The 17,223-nt window shown below is 41.3% G+C and overlaps 1 protein-coding gene across 9 annotated transcripts in view; it reads left to right on the forward strand.

Annotated features, from left to right (window-relative positions):
* Positions 1 to 9,873, forward strand: part of auts2a (activator of transcription and developmental regulator AUTS2 a) — a 1,173,696-nt gene extending 1,163,823 nt beyond the window's left edge. For all 9 annotated transcript variants that reach the window (XM_069911140.1, XM_069911145.1, XM_069911143.1 and 6 more), the window contains one exon: positions 7,449 to 9,873. In XM_069911140.1, coding sequence (XP_069767241.1) covers positions 7,449 to 8,685 — 1,237 coding nt within the window. In that variant the 3' untranslated portion in view covers positions 8,686 to 9,873. The remainder of the gene's footprint in view (positions 1 to 7,448) is intronic.
* The last annotated feature ends 7,350 nt before the right edge of the window (positions 9,874 to 17,223 follow it).

A 17,223-nucleotide genomic window follows, 5' to 3' on the forward strand; every position in this document is an offset into this window, starting at 1 on the left:
ATCCGAGGTGTTCGTGATCACTGAGAAAGGTACCATTTGATGCCCATAAAAGTGATGTGATTTCTGTATTTTTGGAGACTGTAATTCATTTTGAAATGTCATGAATCCTGAAAGGCACACCTTCAAGTTCATTATGTATTTAGAATACACCTCTGACGAGCATTACTGACATCGTTGGTTAAAAATGTCTCAAGATTAAACTTTTAATTTTTTGGAACTTTGTCTCTTATTTTAGGCATGAATTATGACCTTTCAGGGCACTGTCCTCGATTTACAATTCTACTTCTTTCTCTATTTCAACCTGCTCAAAACTCCCACAATGCATCTTACTAAATTTCACTTAATGGAAGTTTTTCCCAGTACGCATGTAAATCGAGGAATATTCGCTGCTGTTAAGGATGCAATAATCATTGCACTGTTGTGTTGATGAGTTTTTACCATCATCTGGCTGCATTAGTATTGCACAATTAATTTTGCTGGCAGTGGGTGGAACCAAGTAGATCAGGACTTTATTCAAGATTCCTCATCGATTATTGCTGAATTCTCTTGTCCTTCTATTTGTTATTCTTTAGAGATGATGGTATTTGGTAATGTTCTCTTCATTATTTGCATTCACTGCCATTGTGTAATCTGGAGTAGCCTATTGTTAATATGTGAAGCTCCTTAAGAATTCATTGAAATTTTCTCCCTTTCCAGCTGAGAAACGTTATAAGTTAAATTTTCTTGAACTATCAGGACGTGGAGCAGAGAACAATCTGCTGATCAAGCAGCATCAGTGGGTGAAAAAGCATGGTCAAAATTTCAGACCCCCTCATAGTGTCTGAGGGGCAGAGTGGAATTGGGCCGTATAATGAGGACACGGTGGGGGAGAAGTGGGGCCAGACTGGTGAACCATGGAGGGATGAAAGAGGACAGTCAGAGGCGATTGGTTGGAAGGAGAGAGAGAGAGAGAGAGAGAGAGAGCCAACTTAAAAGGGAGACTCACAGGAGACTCTGGATATTGGAACCTGAAGCCTAACTGTCGGCTGGAGAAATACAAGTGGAGCAAGAAGCATCAGTGGGTGAAGAAGAACAGCTGACATTTCAAGCTGAAACTCAAGTTCCTCCAACAGTTTAGCTTCAGAAATTTTTAAAAAAGGATCAGGTGGAACAAGATGAGCCATGCAGGGTGGAAGAGTCGGGTTGGGGTGGGGGGGGGGGGGGAGGGAGGGTGATAAGTAGAGACGAAAGCTTCCGGTGCTGGATCTCTGATATAAAGGGAAGATGACAATAATGGTAATAATGAAAGCTGTTAGGGAAGAAGTGAAGGATAAATGAGACTTGGGGAAAAGTGAAGAATCCTTTATGGAAAATGTGTGTGGAAGAGGCAACAACTAGAGTGGGAGGGGAGACGTGTGTGGGAAAGGGGACAAAAATTATGGGAGAATATTATCAGCTCAGAAGAGAGAGGGGATGTGTGACGTGAGTTTGAAATGTTCATTCCACTCGACTGCCGAAGCAGAATGCGAAGTGTTGTTCCTCCAGTTTACATTGGGCCTCATTCTGGCAGAATGCCAAGGAATGAAAAGGGTACTGGTGAGGTCACATCTGGGATGCTGCGTACAGTTCTGATCTACTTACTCGAAGAAGGCTTTGGAGGCGGTGCAGATGATTCCAAAGACGTGGAGGGTTAGCCGACGAGAAGAGATTCAGCTGTCTGGGACTGTACTCAGTGGAATTTAGAAGAATGAGAGGGGATCTTAAAGAAACCTATAAAATTATGGAAGGCATAGATAAGACAGAGGTAGGTAGGTTGTTCCCATTGGTGGGGAGACTTGAACATGGGGACAGAGCCTCAAGATTGAGGGTAGTAGATTTAGGTTTGAGATGAGGAGGAACTGCTTTTCCCAGAGGGTGGTGAATCTATGGAATTCACTGTCCATTGAAGCAGTGGAGACGACCTCAGTAAATTTATTTAAGACGAGGTTGGATAGATTTTTTTTTACATCAGAGGGGAATTAAGGGATATGGGGAAAAGACAAGTAAGTGGAAATGAGCCTATCATCAGATCAGCCATGATCTCATTGAATGGTGGAACAGGCTTGACAGGCTGGATGGTCTACTCCTGCTCCTATTCCTTATGTTCTTATGATCGGTGTAAGAATGGGAAGGTGAGTTGAAATTCCATGCGATCGGGAGCAGAGATGACCCTTGCTGGCAGAGCACAGGTGCTATGCGAAGCAGTCCTCTGAGTCTTCACACGCCTCCCTTCCCTGTTTGCTTCCATCCTTCCCACTCTTCCCTAACAACTTTCATCTTCCTACTATTTATCACCTTCATATCAGATTTCACCAATGGCAGCCTTTGTCTCTACTTATCACTCCCCTCTCTCCTCTCTGTATGACACATCTTCCACCATGGCCCCCTCTTTTCTCTTGTCTCTTTCTCTCTTGACCATTGAGTGGCATTAGCCAATCAACTGCTTCTGTCCCTCATCCTTTACCCCTCCCAGGTTTGCCAAACCCTCACTAGCCTGGGTCTTCCCCCTCCCATCCCACCCTTACTATTCTGGCTACCTCCTCTCTGCACACTTGATGAAAGGTTCTGCCCTGAAATGTTGGCCATTCATTTTTCTTGCACTGATGCAGCTCAACCGACTGAGATCCTCCAGCTGATCGTTTTCTGCTCCAGCTTCCAGTATTTACAGTCTCTCCTGTGTTCGCAGTCTTTTGTGGAATTCCCTAAGCTTTAATATGTTTTGGGCTGGAGGTCTATCACTGTAACGCCCTATGAGAAAATATGTGAAGATAAGCTCTCATTGACACTTCTGCCAAAAGAAGTTGGATGTGGATACATTGCGATTTTTTTTTTCCTGAGATTGAGATCATTAACTTCTTGACTCCATTGGGAGAAAGACAAATCGATTCCATGAATTGTCTCAAATTATTAATTCATTAAACCGAATGAAGACAATCAATATTAAGAGCCCCAGTTTCAGCTGCAGAGGTTACTGCTTCATCTCAAGATATTTCCATCAAACTAATCGTGCCTTATTTTTAATTTAGTCACTCTAGTCACCAAAATGCCCACATTATGCACCAGACCAGCAGTAGTGAACAGCAACACACTGTAGTGACTACAATAGCAGCTGAGAAAAGATATATTCATCTTCTTGTTCTCCCGATTCCTGGTAAATCTGGAAAGTTTTAACCCTCCAATTTCACCACGTTAATTATACGCATCTTTATTATGCAGAAGCCACCTGTAAGACCTAACCAACCTAATCTTGTCCTTCGTGAATCCAAACCTTTTTCTTAACCATTTACATATCTTAAATTGAGACTAATATGACAATATTCCACTCAAAATGCCCTGTTGCTTCCTCTATTGAATTGTTTCATCTATATTACAAACAGGATATGTGATAGGGGTTATTATCCTGGTGTTCCAGTGCTGGTGACGAATTATGCTTCACCTGGACCACAATTATTATTACTTTTAACTTGGTCGATCAATCTACAAATTTCTTCTTTCCAGTCACACACCACCTTAAGTAATCCTTTACTAATCACAGGGCACCCATGGCGTAGAGAATACTTAAAGTGGTGTGTGAGTGGAAAGAAGAAGGTTGAGAACCACTGGTCTACACTAAGCAATTGGTATGATGGACCAAATCCTGCATTGATTAGCTGCAGCGAGTTTAGCATGTGAAAGGAAAGGTCCTATAAATCAAGTATTTCACCAAAATAGAGAGAAAAATGGGCAGAGAAGTGATGTTGTTTGATCTGAATGAGGAAAGGAGTGGAGAGTTCCATTTAAAAGAAAGCGGCAAAGAGCTAGGATGATCATTTTAACCCAACGCACTCAGCCCAATCTAATTGTCTGCTCCTGTTACACAGCACTCAGGGTGGATGGTCAGAAATATGCACTTTATCCCTTTCCCAAGTGTGTGTTTTAGATTAAAATTGACCCCTTCCCGAATCAATGTATTCAGCCCAAATGGTGACCAGCCCTCGTTATAACTGCAGGATGGAGGAGGATGAGAAAGAAGGTGATGGAAAAAGAGGAGAATGTTCTATTTTAGTTAAACAAACCTTCAAAAACAATTTTCCAGTTTGGTCAGCAGTCAAACAGCTTGGGCACATTGAAGGTCTAGTTTTCATGTTGATTTTGATTGAAGCAATTGGTGTAATCTAATCTTAGTCTTTGTTACTACTGTAAACCAAGTGGAGTTTAGCAGAATACTTTTGTATATTCCTGCTTTCCATGATTTATCATTTGCTTCCTTTCCATAATGGATGTAGCATTTTGCATTTAAAGCATGGGAAAATCATATATTGAATTTAGTCTGCTTCATGTGTTAAAATACTAGTTGATTCTCTATTAATGAAGACCTGGATATTGTTTATGATGATCAAGTTGTCATGACACTGTGATTATTTTATTTTCTGGCATCTTCCAGCTCGAGTGTTCTGACAAATTTTCCAGGACAAGTTGGAGAGGGAGCTCTGGACATTACCAATCCCATTTTACAACTCCCACTGAAGGTTCAAAGAAGCCTTCGATAGTTCATCCTTTTGCTCCTTACCCCCCTGCACCTCTCACTGGGGTTAAATACATGGTGACTTATTCTCAACGGTGCTCTGCCTCTCAAGACCAAGAGGGCATTCTTTGATTTAATAAAAGATGCTGCACAGCCTCAAGCCTGATAACTACATGAAAATATTTGAAAACCTTGACAGCTAAATTTTGTGCAGGAATTAACCTGCAGTGGAATATTCCAATTCAATATGTCCTCCAAACTATTACATCCCTTGAAGTAAGACAAAAACTATAAAACTCTTGAGCTTTGTTCATGGAGAAGTACAGCAAGCTCTGAACAGTTAACATATTTAAGACTATGGTTTCTGAGGTGTCCTTTAATTTGTTTATCAATAAGGGGAATAACACAATGAAACTGAGAGGGAACAAAATATGAAATATAACTTCAGTCCTCCTGTTGGAATTCTATCACATTCAATCCTGAAATCTGATTTATCTAGAATTAAGGGATACTGGAATACTGTTTGGTCTTTAGTTTACTTGTGTTTAGATTTATAAAATTGGCAGAAATCTGGTGCAATAGTCATCAATGCTGAACACTGAATTGCAAGCCATTACAATTATTCTTTGGAAAACCACTCTCCAGATCATCTGCACTAAATTATAATTTCCTATCCTTTAATCTTGCAGCCAACAATTAAAAAAAAATAAAGTTTTTGAATAACAGGCCCCTCCAGCCCACAAGCCCGTGCCACCCAATTACACCCAATTGACCTACAACCCTCATGTACATTTTGAACAGTGGGAGGAAACCGGAGCACCCGAAGGAAACCCACGCAGATTTTCCACTTAAAAGATGTAGGTGACTCCAAGTCTGGCACTAACCAGTGTCCAGTGGAGTGATGCTGTCACAATATTTTAAAAGCAAATTACCCAGTAAAGATTTAGTCTATTAGCATATTTTAAAATAAGCCACTGTCAGCTCCTTTAACAGGCTGCTTAAAGCCTGTACAGAGCTGACGGCAATTGGATTGGGTGGATGGCCCCTGCAGGGGAGTGCTGAGATTTCGATGTTAATGTTTGGATTTTATTCTGGCTTTGGGATGGCATTTTTAAGATTCAAATACCATCTTGTGCACTGACATGTATGGTAAATAGGAAAGCTAAATGGAATACTGGTCTTTGTTGAAAAGGAAGTGGTAGGTTACTACAAATGGTGTAAAGTATTATCACAACGTATAAACTCCCTTACAGGCAGCACGGGATTCGAACCCCGGTCCCAGTTGCTGGTTGCTGAACAGCGTTTTGCTAACCACCACACAGCCCTTTTTTTTCTGTTAAGCAAATCATTACCTTTGCTAAGGTAACTGCAACTGAGAGAAGTTTTAATTGATCAAATTTTATTTCTGATGCATTTATATTTAAATATAAATATAAAGGAAGAGAAATATTGAACGTTGAGTTCCGGAGCATAGCTTTTCCCAATTTTCATTTTTTATCTTTATGACACACCAATGGCATCATGAAGAAAGCCTCTACTTCCTCAGGAGTTTGCGGTTCAAGTGAACCGGTGCGGACTTGAAGGGCCGACATGCCTGTTTCCGTGCTGAAAACAGTTATATGGTTATATGGTTAATTAGTTGAACAAAGGCCTGTTTGATTCAAATTAACACACTCAAATGTATTGGAAATTCTCAACAGAGACCACAGTTCTAGTTTAATATAGGCTACCACTGTAATAATAAAATAAATCAAGCAGCTCTGATTTTATTTGCAGTCAGTTGCAAATTCAGGCCATCTTGCAATTGGTCCTATTTTGCATTGTGTTAATTAATGACATATAGGTTTCCCTCATGGACCTGACTTATGAAAATCCATCGATATGCAAATATTTCCACATTTTTGAGGAGGTATTCAAGCTAGTGATAATAATAAAATATTTCATGGAATTCATTAATAATTGGATACAGCATATATTCCACTAGTTTAATTGGGGTAGCATTAGATAATTAAAATGAAATAGAAGAATTAAAGCAAGAGAAATGTGAATAGACATGGATAATGGATGTTTCTGACCTCTGGAGAAATTAGCTGATAGACAATTCTCAGAAATATAATCTTTACATGTGCTTCAGACTTCAAATATATATATTTGACTTCCTCCCAATGAAAGTCCATGACAAATATGTGCAAATGATTTCAAATTAATTTTGTGGTCCATACCTTTTAAAGGACCAATATTGATTTGATTATAGATATAGAACGAGAAGAATGGACTCTTGGAAGCTCTCTGAAAATATTTCCTGTGAACAAAGCTTTTATTCTGCAAAGACTAACCCTGTTGAGATGTGAAGAGGGATAGAAGAAACGATTACCATTGCAAATTACCTGTGGCAATCTACAAAGCCACCTCAGTTACGCACAATTTACAGAAAAATAATCTTGTCATCTGACGATTATTGGTATTTTGTAGCCCCAGTGGTGTAGATAAAATTTGGTGTCTGTAAATAATTGTTTATGATTTTGAAGGAGTTTGAAGATTCTCTGTTTTAATCAGCGAGCCAACCATTTTAAATGCAAGTCCTATTAATCAATTGCAACATCAACCGTATTTTTTTCCACAATGGCCAATAATTCAATCCACGCAGGTCATCGGACCTCAGTGGCTCTTGCAAATTGTACTGGCTTCCCAAAGTACCACCCCTTTTCAAATTTTACTGTGGTGTGCAGTTGTCATGCTGTAAGATTACCTATTAAAGCTATGCATTCAGTCTTTGATGAATTAAACTCCTATTAAAAGCTTCAGGAATGCTGCTTTGTGCCATTGGAGATGATAATAGATTGCAAGAATGATTGAACAAAAATATTAAGAGGATAAATTTGTGTTCCTATACAAAACCATTTTTGTTGTGTATGTTTGCCCACAGGGACAGTATGGAGAAACGACACGCCTCTCATGCTTCATCTCCATCTGTGAATCAAGTTAATTCTTTGGGACACAACCGTAGTTCCAGTGAGCACAACAGAAACCATGTAAATAGTGAACTGCGCGATAAGGAAAAGCCAAGAGAACGAGAACGGGATCACACGGAGACTTGGAAGGACTCGTCTGTTGATGAGCACAAATTGAAAGAAAACCATGCTCCTGATAAGGAGATCCTGGGTCTGGATGGCAGGATTGGGGAGGACTCCAATAAGCATCTGAACAGAGTCAATTCACCTTACGTCAGGTTGCCAAGTACAGACAGCACAAGGGCCAATAGTTATGCCAACCGAGAAGTAGATCGGAAAAGCGAGTCTTCATATGACCATCAGAAGAAGAGTAATGAAATTAAAGTGAAGGAGGAACGGAAGGAAGATAACGACATTATTTCAGAGGTGATCCAGACACAAAGGCCTTCTGAACACCCCCAGCCCACCTCATTGCCCAGTGTCCATCCTAGCCCCTCGATGACCTCTATGCCTATGGCCATGGCCATGAGTGGGGTGCATCCCATGAACAGCATTAATACACTGGACAGGACAAGGATGGTGGGTCCTTTTATGGGGATTAGCCCAATACCAGGAAGCGAGCGCTTTCCATATCCTCCTTTCCACTGGGACCCAATGAGGGATCCTTTGCGAGATCCATACAGAGGGTTGGACATTCATCGCAGAGATCCACTGGCCAGAGACTTCTTGTTGAGAAGCGACCCCTTGCAACGGCTGTCAACACCACGGTTTTATGAAGCAGAACGCTCTTACAGGGATAGGGAGCCCCATGACTACAACCGTGATCATCCACTAGCAATGGACCCCAGACGTGAGCACGAAAGGATGAGCCATTTGGAAGAGCGAGAGAGACTGAGCATGCTCCGAGACGACTACGAACATGGGCGCCTCCATCCCATTCACGCGGCTGCCCTGGATGGACACATGCCTCATCCCAGTCTTTTGGCACCCGGACTTCCCAGCATGCACTACCCTCGAGTGAGCCCTTCAGCAGCTCACCAAAATGGCATCCTCAATAAGACTCCTCCCACAGCAGCTCTGAGTGCCCCACCCCCTCTTATACCAACAGGTGGGGCGCGTGCGGGTTCTCCAAGAAGGACTACTCCTTTGACTAGCACAGAGGCAAGAGACAGGCCCCCTTCTCACACACACAAAGACATTGAAGCGCGATAATACAGGCATGGAAACAGAAATGAAGGTAAATATTAAGGACAACCTGAGAATAAAGGCCACTTTTATAGTGTGATCACCCACCATCTGAAGCATTGGACTTCATTGAACAGTAATAAATGGGTGTGGCCTACATCAACATAAAAATGTAAAATTACTTTGCAGAAAATACACTTTTGTACATTTTAAGCTTAAATTTTGCAAATGTTTAATGTCAATTTGTTCCTTTCTTCCTGTTAATTTTATTTGTAGTATATATATAAAAATGTGTGTGAAGAAAGAACAAACTAAAAAGATTAACTGGTATATTTATCAAGGAATTGGGTATGCACGAACTGAGGAAGTCTAAGGAAATTAAAAGCTCAATTGTCTGAAGAGTTATGGTGAAGACTTGGATTGAAGGAATCAAGCTGTATAGAACCGTGTATAGAGGAAGTTCCTTGGCTGATTGGGACTTGGTACATATACTGTATGCAAAAAGGAAATGACAAAAAGCTTTACCATGTACAAATGTAAATACATTGAAAGGCGACTGTCTGACAGTCGGTTCAGAAGCATTGGACAAAGCGTGCTATTGGGAGATTAATTATCTGTTAACACAGTCTGCTTGTGCTGTGTTAGATAACTTTTTGTGGCTGTACAGATATTCCCAACTATGCAAGCAGGTGAATGCCCTGGCTTTTCATCCAAAAGTCTGCATTCCTCAATGGAGCCTTTTCAACACAATTCATTTAACCGCGTCTAGCACATTACATTGTGTCTAAGGATTGTAAACTATGTTAATGAAGTAAAATTTAGTTCTGTTGGTCTAATAGTGTATTAAAGTGCGATCTGAAGTTGTTTATTCTGTTTTGAAAAAATTCTATCTATGACAGTTGTTTCTTATGAGCAGAGATCTATTTTAGTAGTCACCTGAAGGTTTAGTTGTGCGCTTCAAATTTGTGAACTCCTGATGTTGTGCAGTGTTTTTGAGAAACAAAAAAAATAATGTACACTGGATCAGTAGTGCTAGAACTCAATATTGCCTATAGACTTTCATTTGCAGATATGCTGTTTATCATGTACGTAATAAAGTCCTTTACAGATCCTATTGTAAAGTGAAGCGACTCTGAATCTTCGGCATGTGCTTCATAAGCAAAATTTGTGTTATGTAAATTGTGCCATGTTATTAAAAAATTGAATTGAAGTGTTCTCAGTCTAACTGTGCTGTAAACTTGTGTTGATATTCTTTGCTCTTGTGAAGACTTCTCCGAGAGAGAGAAAAAATTAAGCCATATGCGTAGATGTGAGAAACATGACATACAATTTCTTACCATTTGGAATGAATGAAAGAACTGGCTATTTTGATTTCATTTTCCTCCTCCACTGACTTGTCCAAACCCGTGGAAGGTGCTCGCCCTCACTAAGATATGCTTTGAGGTATGTTGATCATTAGGATGGCAGTGCCATCCGATTCTTGGACCGTGGACGCATTGCAGAGAAAATCAATATTATCTTCACCCAATGCCAGAGATTGCACTTCTAGCAGAGGTCAATAATGAGGAACAGAGACTCTTTTCACCTTCCCTTATCTAGTCCTCTGGTCATTTCTATCGTCCTTGTTGTTAGCGAAGCAGAGGCAGGGCTGGTGCGGAGTTTAATCCCACTGGCATAATCCTCATGACTGTAGCTTTTTATTGAAACCTCCATTTTCCATGTTCCAGCTGGGGAAGAGGTGGGCATTAATTTGAGTATGAGGAGGGAGAGCTTTTGTCCAATCTGATAAACATTGGCAAGACAATGAGTGGATGGGATGCTGATTCAGAACATGCATGATCACATTTGAAAGGGTGTAAAACAGCATTTGGCATGAGCATGGCAGTTAGCGCATTGCTAATACTGCGCCAGTGGCTCGGGGTTCGAATCTGGCACTGTCTGCAAGGAGTTTGTATCTTCTCCCCATGTCTGTGTGGGTTTCCACCAGCTGCTCCAGTTTCCTCCCACCCTCCAAAATGTATGGGGGTTGTAGGTCAATTGGGGTAAATGGGCCAGATGGGCCTGTTACCGTGCTGTACGTTTAAATTTAAGATTTGAACACTGTCATCGAACATTCCTCAAACATTAACTCTCAATTGTGAGATTTGGTAATGATTTTCTCTGTCCATTTCAGGACAGGTTACCCATTGATCCATTGAAATGTTTCATAGCTGACACCCCTTAAAAGGTACAGGGACACTTCGCAAGGAGCACTCGATGGATGCAGCCAGGAGACGAGAATAGAGGAGATCTGCACAGGCCAGTGACGTACCTTACCAGGAAAGAGGCATGTTCTTTCAGCAAGGTGACCACAGGCGCCAAGAGGGCTACAGCCAGGATAGAAATTTTATTGAGTTCTTTGGAGGGCTGTCACCTGCTTCTGAGGCCACCTGTCAAGATTGAAGATGATTTTCTTCAACTATGAGCAGTTTTTGGGTTCTGAGGTAGGATCACAGGAGGAGAGTTGGGTGATGGTGAGTAATTGGTGAGACGGAACATTCTTACAGATTATGTGTGCTCCTGTAACAGGGATCTGAAGTTATAAGTACCACACCAAATGCTCCATCTCCACCTTGCCTTGTAATGGGCCAGTCTCAGCAGTCAGTGGGATGGTGCACGCCCTTCAATTGTTTTATCCACCTGCTTGGTAATCTCTTCTGATGATGCGGGCTTGGGCTTGCAATTTTGGTATCAGACATTAAGAGCACTGAGGCCTGGGAGAGGACATTGACATTCTGGTGCATTTAGAGGATTTTGCAGAGGTAGTACATGTAGTACATGCCTTGAGATTCTTGTTCCAGGTAGTCTGAGTCTCAGAAGCCATCAGAGCTGCATGGTTGATGGATATGTTTTGTGTCAGGATTGACATAAGGCATGGTAACAGGCCATTCAGCTCTCGAGTTCATGCCACCCTATTTGCACCCCATTAATCTACACCCCCAGTATGTTTTGAACTGTGGGAGGAAACCGGAGCCCCCGCAGAAAACCCATCGGGAGAACATATGAACTCCTTACAGACAGCGTGGGATTGAATCCCAATTGCTGGCGCATTAAAGACGTTGTGCTAACCGCTATGCCAACCATGCTGCCTGGCATAGCAGTTAGCGCAGTTCCCCTTTCCTTCAATTGACCAAAGAGTGCACCAGGATATAAAAACCCCTAATTAATATGTTAGCTCCTGCAGAAGTTCAGGTGGATGCCCAGGCACTGAAAGATACAGGAGGTAGTCTATATTTTCCAAGGTGTCAGTCTGATCATATATTGTCAGATGGCATTGAGGTGCAGCAGGACCAGGGTGCTAAAATGCATTTATCGTGTTGCAGTTGGGTGCATTGTTTGTTTCAGTGAAGGGATCAATGATGATTCAGAATTCAGGCTCCAAGTATCCACATCCACAAGTGCCGCCTGCATACATATCTAGGTGACTGAGGCTTGGGTAACCTTCATTTTGGTGTGTCATTGGTGTTGGTTGAACGATGTCTCAGTAGTTCTGAAGATCAGCCCCATTCCCAAGGTTGGAGGTTGGGCTCAACGTTGCAGTGAGAAAGAATGAGAAAAATGTTTTGGGGAAATGATGCAGTCTTGTATGATGCCATCCTTCACTGCGATTGGATCCAGTGTAGACCTTTGCTTAGTATTGTGTTTAGCATGTAACCTTGAAACAAATACAAAATGGAGATGATTTTTTGTAGGCAGCTGAATTTAAGAAGGATGTTCCCTTCTGACTGATGGAGTTAAATACTTTAGTGAGATCAAAAAAGACTATAGTTGCTGCTAGAGCTCCCTGTTTTTTTTTTCTTGAAGTTTTTGCACAGTGCAGGCCATGTCTATAGGTAGATGGAGTCCACACTGTGATCCAGGGAACTAGTCTTCAACTATAGAGGGAAGACAGATTGTCCACGTGGCAGAAACGAGACATGCAGTCGGGATCAGGCATGCGGCTGTGCTGGAGTCAGACGAGGAACGTGATTAGGTGTATAACTGGTGCTGGGTCGGGATTATGGCCAGGCATGTCACCGGGCATGTAGTTTGATATGTGGCTGGAGCTGGGGTGCAAGAATGTGGTTAAGTGTGCAACTGAAGTTGAGGACCGGGAACATGGTTTGGGGCTGAGTTGAGGTGTGTCAGGAGTAGCACTTTATGGCTGTGGAATATGAATGCCTGCACTAGTGTTTAAGTGGGTTCTGGATTGACAGATGAATATGCAGGGAATTGAGGGATATATGTCATGTGCAAACAGCAGAATTTTAGTTTAATTTCAGCATTGTTGGACAAAAGGGCCTGTTTGTTTGCTGTACAGTTCTATGCTCAAAGTTCTGCTCCTTCTCACCACCCTCCCTGCTTCTAAGAGTTCCCAAAATAATGGGTGCAATTTTGCTGTACTTCAATTTATGCCACTTTCCAACTATTTGACACTGTTTCTTCTGGAGATGTGCAGATGAATTTCTGGACCTGTTGTTTTACCACCATTGAGAATCACAATAAATCCTGGCACAAACTGTGCCTACAATAGGCCCTCGCTAAGGACCAATCTCATTGTGGTGTTCTTTTCCCCACAGCTTTGTATCTTGCAAGATTTAAAATATCTGGACATTTTATATTTTTTCCCTCAGAGGATAAAGCAACTCTCGTCAAAATCCATTCACTTGGGGAAGAGTTCAATGTTCTGAACTGTGCGTCAAAATAAACCTGTTAACCTTTCTACTCACACCTTTACTATTTTAAGATGGTAACACTTCACTAACTGCCCAAGCAGGGGAAATTGGAAATTGTTTCTCACCTTAACCAAATGAAATGCAAGAAATGGGATAGGCATAAATCTCACCAGAGGCTACAATATGATATCAATTGCAAAGAAAAGATCCAGAGGGTAAAAATATAGCAAAGTTTCTAGCAAGAATAAAGAAAAGCTGAGAATATTAAAGAAATACAGCATCTTGGTAGGGAACTAACTACTCGAATGCCCAAATCCTTGAGCAACTGGAAATGAATGCCCAACACTGGTGGAATATTTAAAAAGCTAAATCAATGCTCATTGGTAATGGTGACAAGAATTGACTTGAATTCCCTGTCAATATTATATTTAAATGTAGAAAATTAAATTTAGACATAACAGGCCCTTTTGGCCCATGAGCCCGTGCTGCAGATTTATACCCAATTGACCTATGACCCCAGTACATTATGGAAGAGAGGCTCAAAAATCAAGAGTTTGGGAAAGGAGTGAAAGAGGACAAGTTGCCACAGATCCAAAGTGTCAGCAGATGTACCTTGAAATGCAAAAGATGAATTCCTCTCATGGCACAAACAGGACTATTGAGAAACAAAATGTGAAGAGGAAAAGTGAGAGAAAATCCTAGCCTCTGAGACAGTGAATTGGAGCCAGTGCATTTTCTGCAGGCCGCACTGCCCTCCAAATAGGGTTTCAAAAGCACAGAACCATAGCAGCCAGGATTTGCCAATCAGACATTGTGGACAGAGGGAAAACAAGGAGCATGTTATTGCTGAAGCCTGAAGGCAAATCGTGAAGGAAAAGATTCAGCAAGTAAACCACCCTGCAAGATCAGGTTGGTACATACACACCATTTGGGGATGTTCAGAACCAAGGTGTCAGACAGTCATTAGTGACCAGTGTTCTGCAAATATACTTTGTTAGTTTTTCTGATCAATGAGAATCAGAATTTATTGTCACGAACAAGTTACGAAATTCATTGGTTTGCAACAGCATCATGATGTAAATATTCAAATAAACCACATTACAAAAAAAATCAAAATAGTGCCTGTAAAGTCAAAGTAAGGCATTGTCATTAGTTCATTGATCATTCAGGAATGACCAGGAGTTGGATGAGAATGCAGGTGGTGTGAGAAGTAATGTAGCAGATGGCACCAAAATTGGTGGTTGGACAGTGAAGAAGGTTTCCGTAGGATACAACCACACCCAGAGCAAATAGGAAAGTGGCCAAAGAAATTTAAATCAGATGGGTGTGATGCATTCTGGGAAGTGCCCGGACATTGCCAATGAATGGCAGGATGCTGGGGCATATAACTGAGCAGAGAGACCAAGGAGTAGTGACTCAGGTAGACTTGGTGGTGCAAAAGGCATGCTTTCGTCAATGGAGATTGAGTACAGCTGTGAGGATTTCACCTGACAGCTGTAGAGGATATGAACAATGTTCCCTCTAATTCTTAGCAGTCAGTGTGCACAAAATCCTGAAATTGAGCAATTTTTTTTTCCCTGTCACAAAAGTATGTGTGCACTGAATGCTTGTGCAAATGTAAACCTGACACTGTTTCAAGATCATTTTGGCTCAGCCTATCTCTCATTGTATTGGCATGTTTTAATATAATGTAAGTATGATTAACTACTTGTTTAAGCTACTAACTAGTTAATAGAAACAGTTAGCTAAGAGATTATTTTCAATGTCTAATAATTAATGATTACATTATTTTAGGTAATTAATCTTTTGTGCGCACATTAATTTCCTTGGTGTGCTGGTAGCAAAATGTGTGTGTGCACACAGCTTAGAGGCAACAGTGGTTATGAGTGAGTTCGCACCTGGAATATGGTGTGTTGTTCAGTCTCCGTACTATAAGAAGAATGTGATTCAATATGAGAAGGTGCAAAATGTCTTACGAGAATGTTGCCAGGACTAGAGGGCTTGAGCTTGAAAGGGGATGCTGGCTGGGCTGGGGTTGTAGTCCCAGAAGTGAAGGGGACCTGATAGAGGAGGGAATGGATGGCTAGAGGCTTTTTTCCCAGGGCTGAAATGGCTAACACAAGGAGCATAGATTTAAGAGTAAGTACGGGGGGATGCAAGAGGAAAGCGTTGCACACAGAGAGTGGTAGATGCATGGAATGCACTGCTGGCAATGGTGGTAGTACAATAGGATCATTTAATATGGGAAAGAGAAAAATCGGAGGGTTATGCAGTAGGGAAATTCAAAGTAGATTAGTAGATTAGCACAACACTGGGCTGAAGGGCCCATACTGCATGTTCTAAAATCTTCAATGACAGAGATTCAGTCTTTATTCCCATTTAAGGCGAAGGGGAGAGGTTTAAAGGGGACTTAATGGGTGGAGTTTTACACACATGAGATTGGTGGACGTGTGGAATGAGCTGCCAGAAGAATTTGTAAGGGTAAATACAATGATCAAAAGACATGTAGATTGACAGGGTGAAGAAGCATTGAGAGGGATATGGGCCAAAATAGGGAGGGCTCTGGAAGGGTGCCAAGGTGCTTGGTCTGTTTCTGTACCCAATAACTCTGTGACTCTACATCAACCCTAGTTTACATTGTAAATTACACTCTGTTTACAGAACTACTTCTAGTGGTATATAATATGCAAAAGTGTTAATTATGCTGTCCAAGAAGTGATTTTTTTTGGGCTTCCATCAATTTGGGATTATAGAGAAAACAAATTTTCTGATCATACTACTCTACTTAGCAATCTTTCCCAGATGAACTGCACTCATCGGATTGTGAATGTGTAATTCTAGATGTGGTCCTTTTCTATGCAATCCCTCAAGATGAATTATTTTCACTCCGGTTTTGTGGGGTTTTGAGGAGGACGATAAAGCCAATGAGGGAATCGCAGATATAATGCAGCAATATTTGGACTGTCAGGAACTTATAATCTCAACATGCAAGTTTACATAGATGATTTCCCTGATGGATGTTGGCAAATTGATTTATAATGGGAAAAGCCCCATTACAAGAATGCATATGTCCATTGTCAGCTCCTTGAGGAGTATAAGGAATGAAGAAATACAAGAAGGAAATTAGGACAAAAAGGGGATAATGAAGTATTTCTGGCAGATAAAGTGCAGGAGTTCCCTAAACATTCTTCAAGTATCTTCAGTGTTAAAAAGGTTAACTCAGGAGAGAGTAGATTCACTTGAGGATTTGTGTGGCGATCTGTGCATGGAGTGGAGTCACATGAGATGGATGAGATCTTAAACAAATATTTCTCATCTGTATTGATTGTGGAGAAGGCTATGGAGGCAAGTCAATCGGGGAAAGAAAATCATCCATCTGCACCTTTTGTGTCTCCCAGGCAAATAATGATATCCTGAAGCAGCATATTGGCATGATGAAGGAGGAGGAGTTGGTGGTCTTGAAGTGAAATTACCCCAGGCCTGACCAGGTGTATCCAGGGAGGAGATAACGGGGACTGGCAGAGACTTTGTTAACCATGTGTGGCCAATTGGAAGAACGAAGGGTGGTTGAGGTTGTGCATCTATAGAAGGAAGGTGACTTGCTCTGAAATGACCTGAAACGTTAACTGTTTCCCACTCCACAGATACTTCCCGATCTACTGAGTATTTCCAGCAATTTCTGTTGTGTTATTATTTCAGTCAATCAAGTTTTGTTGATTTTCAAAGAAAGAATGGAATTGGAATTGTACATCCCGATCTCCAGCTGGCCCCTTACCTGCTAACCCTGCTTCACCTTAATATTTGATTTTGATTGCTTGGGTTGAACACTGTGAGAGATTAACCAACACATCAATAAAAGCTAGCCCAAAGC

Source organism: Narcine bancroftii, chromosome 14 (assembly GCF_036971445.1).
Source record: "Narcine bancroftii isolate sNarBan1 chromosome 14, sNarBan1.hap1, whole genome shotgun sequence".
NCBI lineage: Eukaryota > Metazoa > Chordata > Chondrichthyes > Torpediniformes > Narcinidae > Narcine > Narcine bancroftii.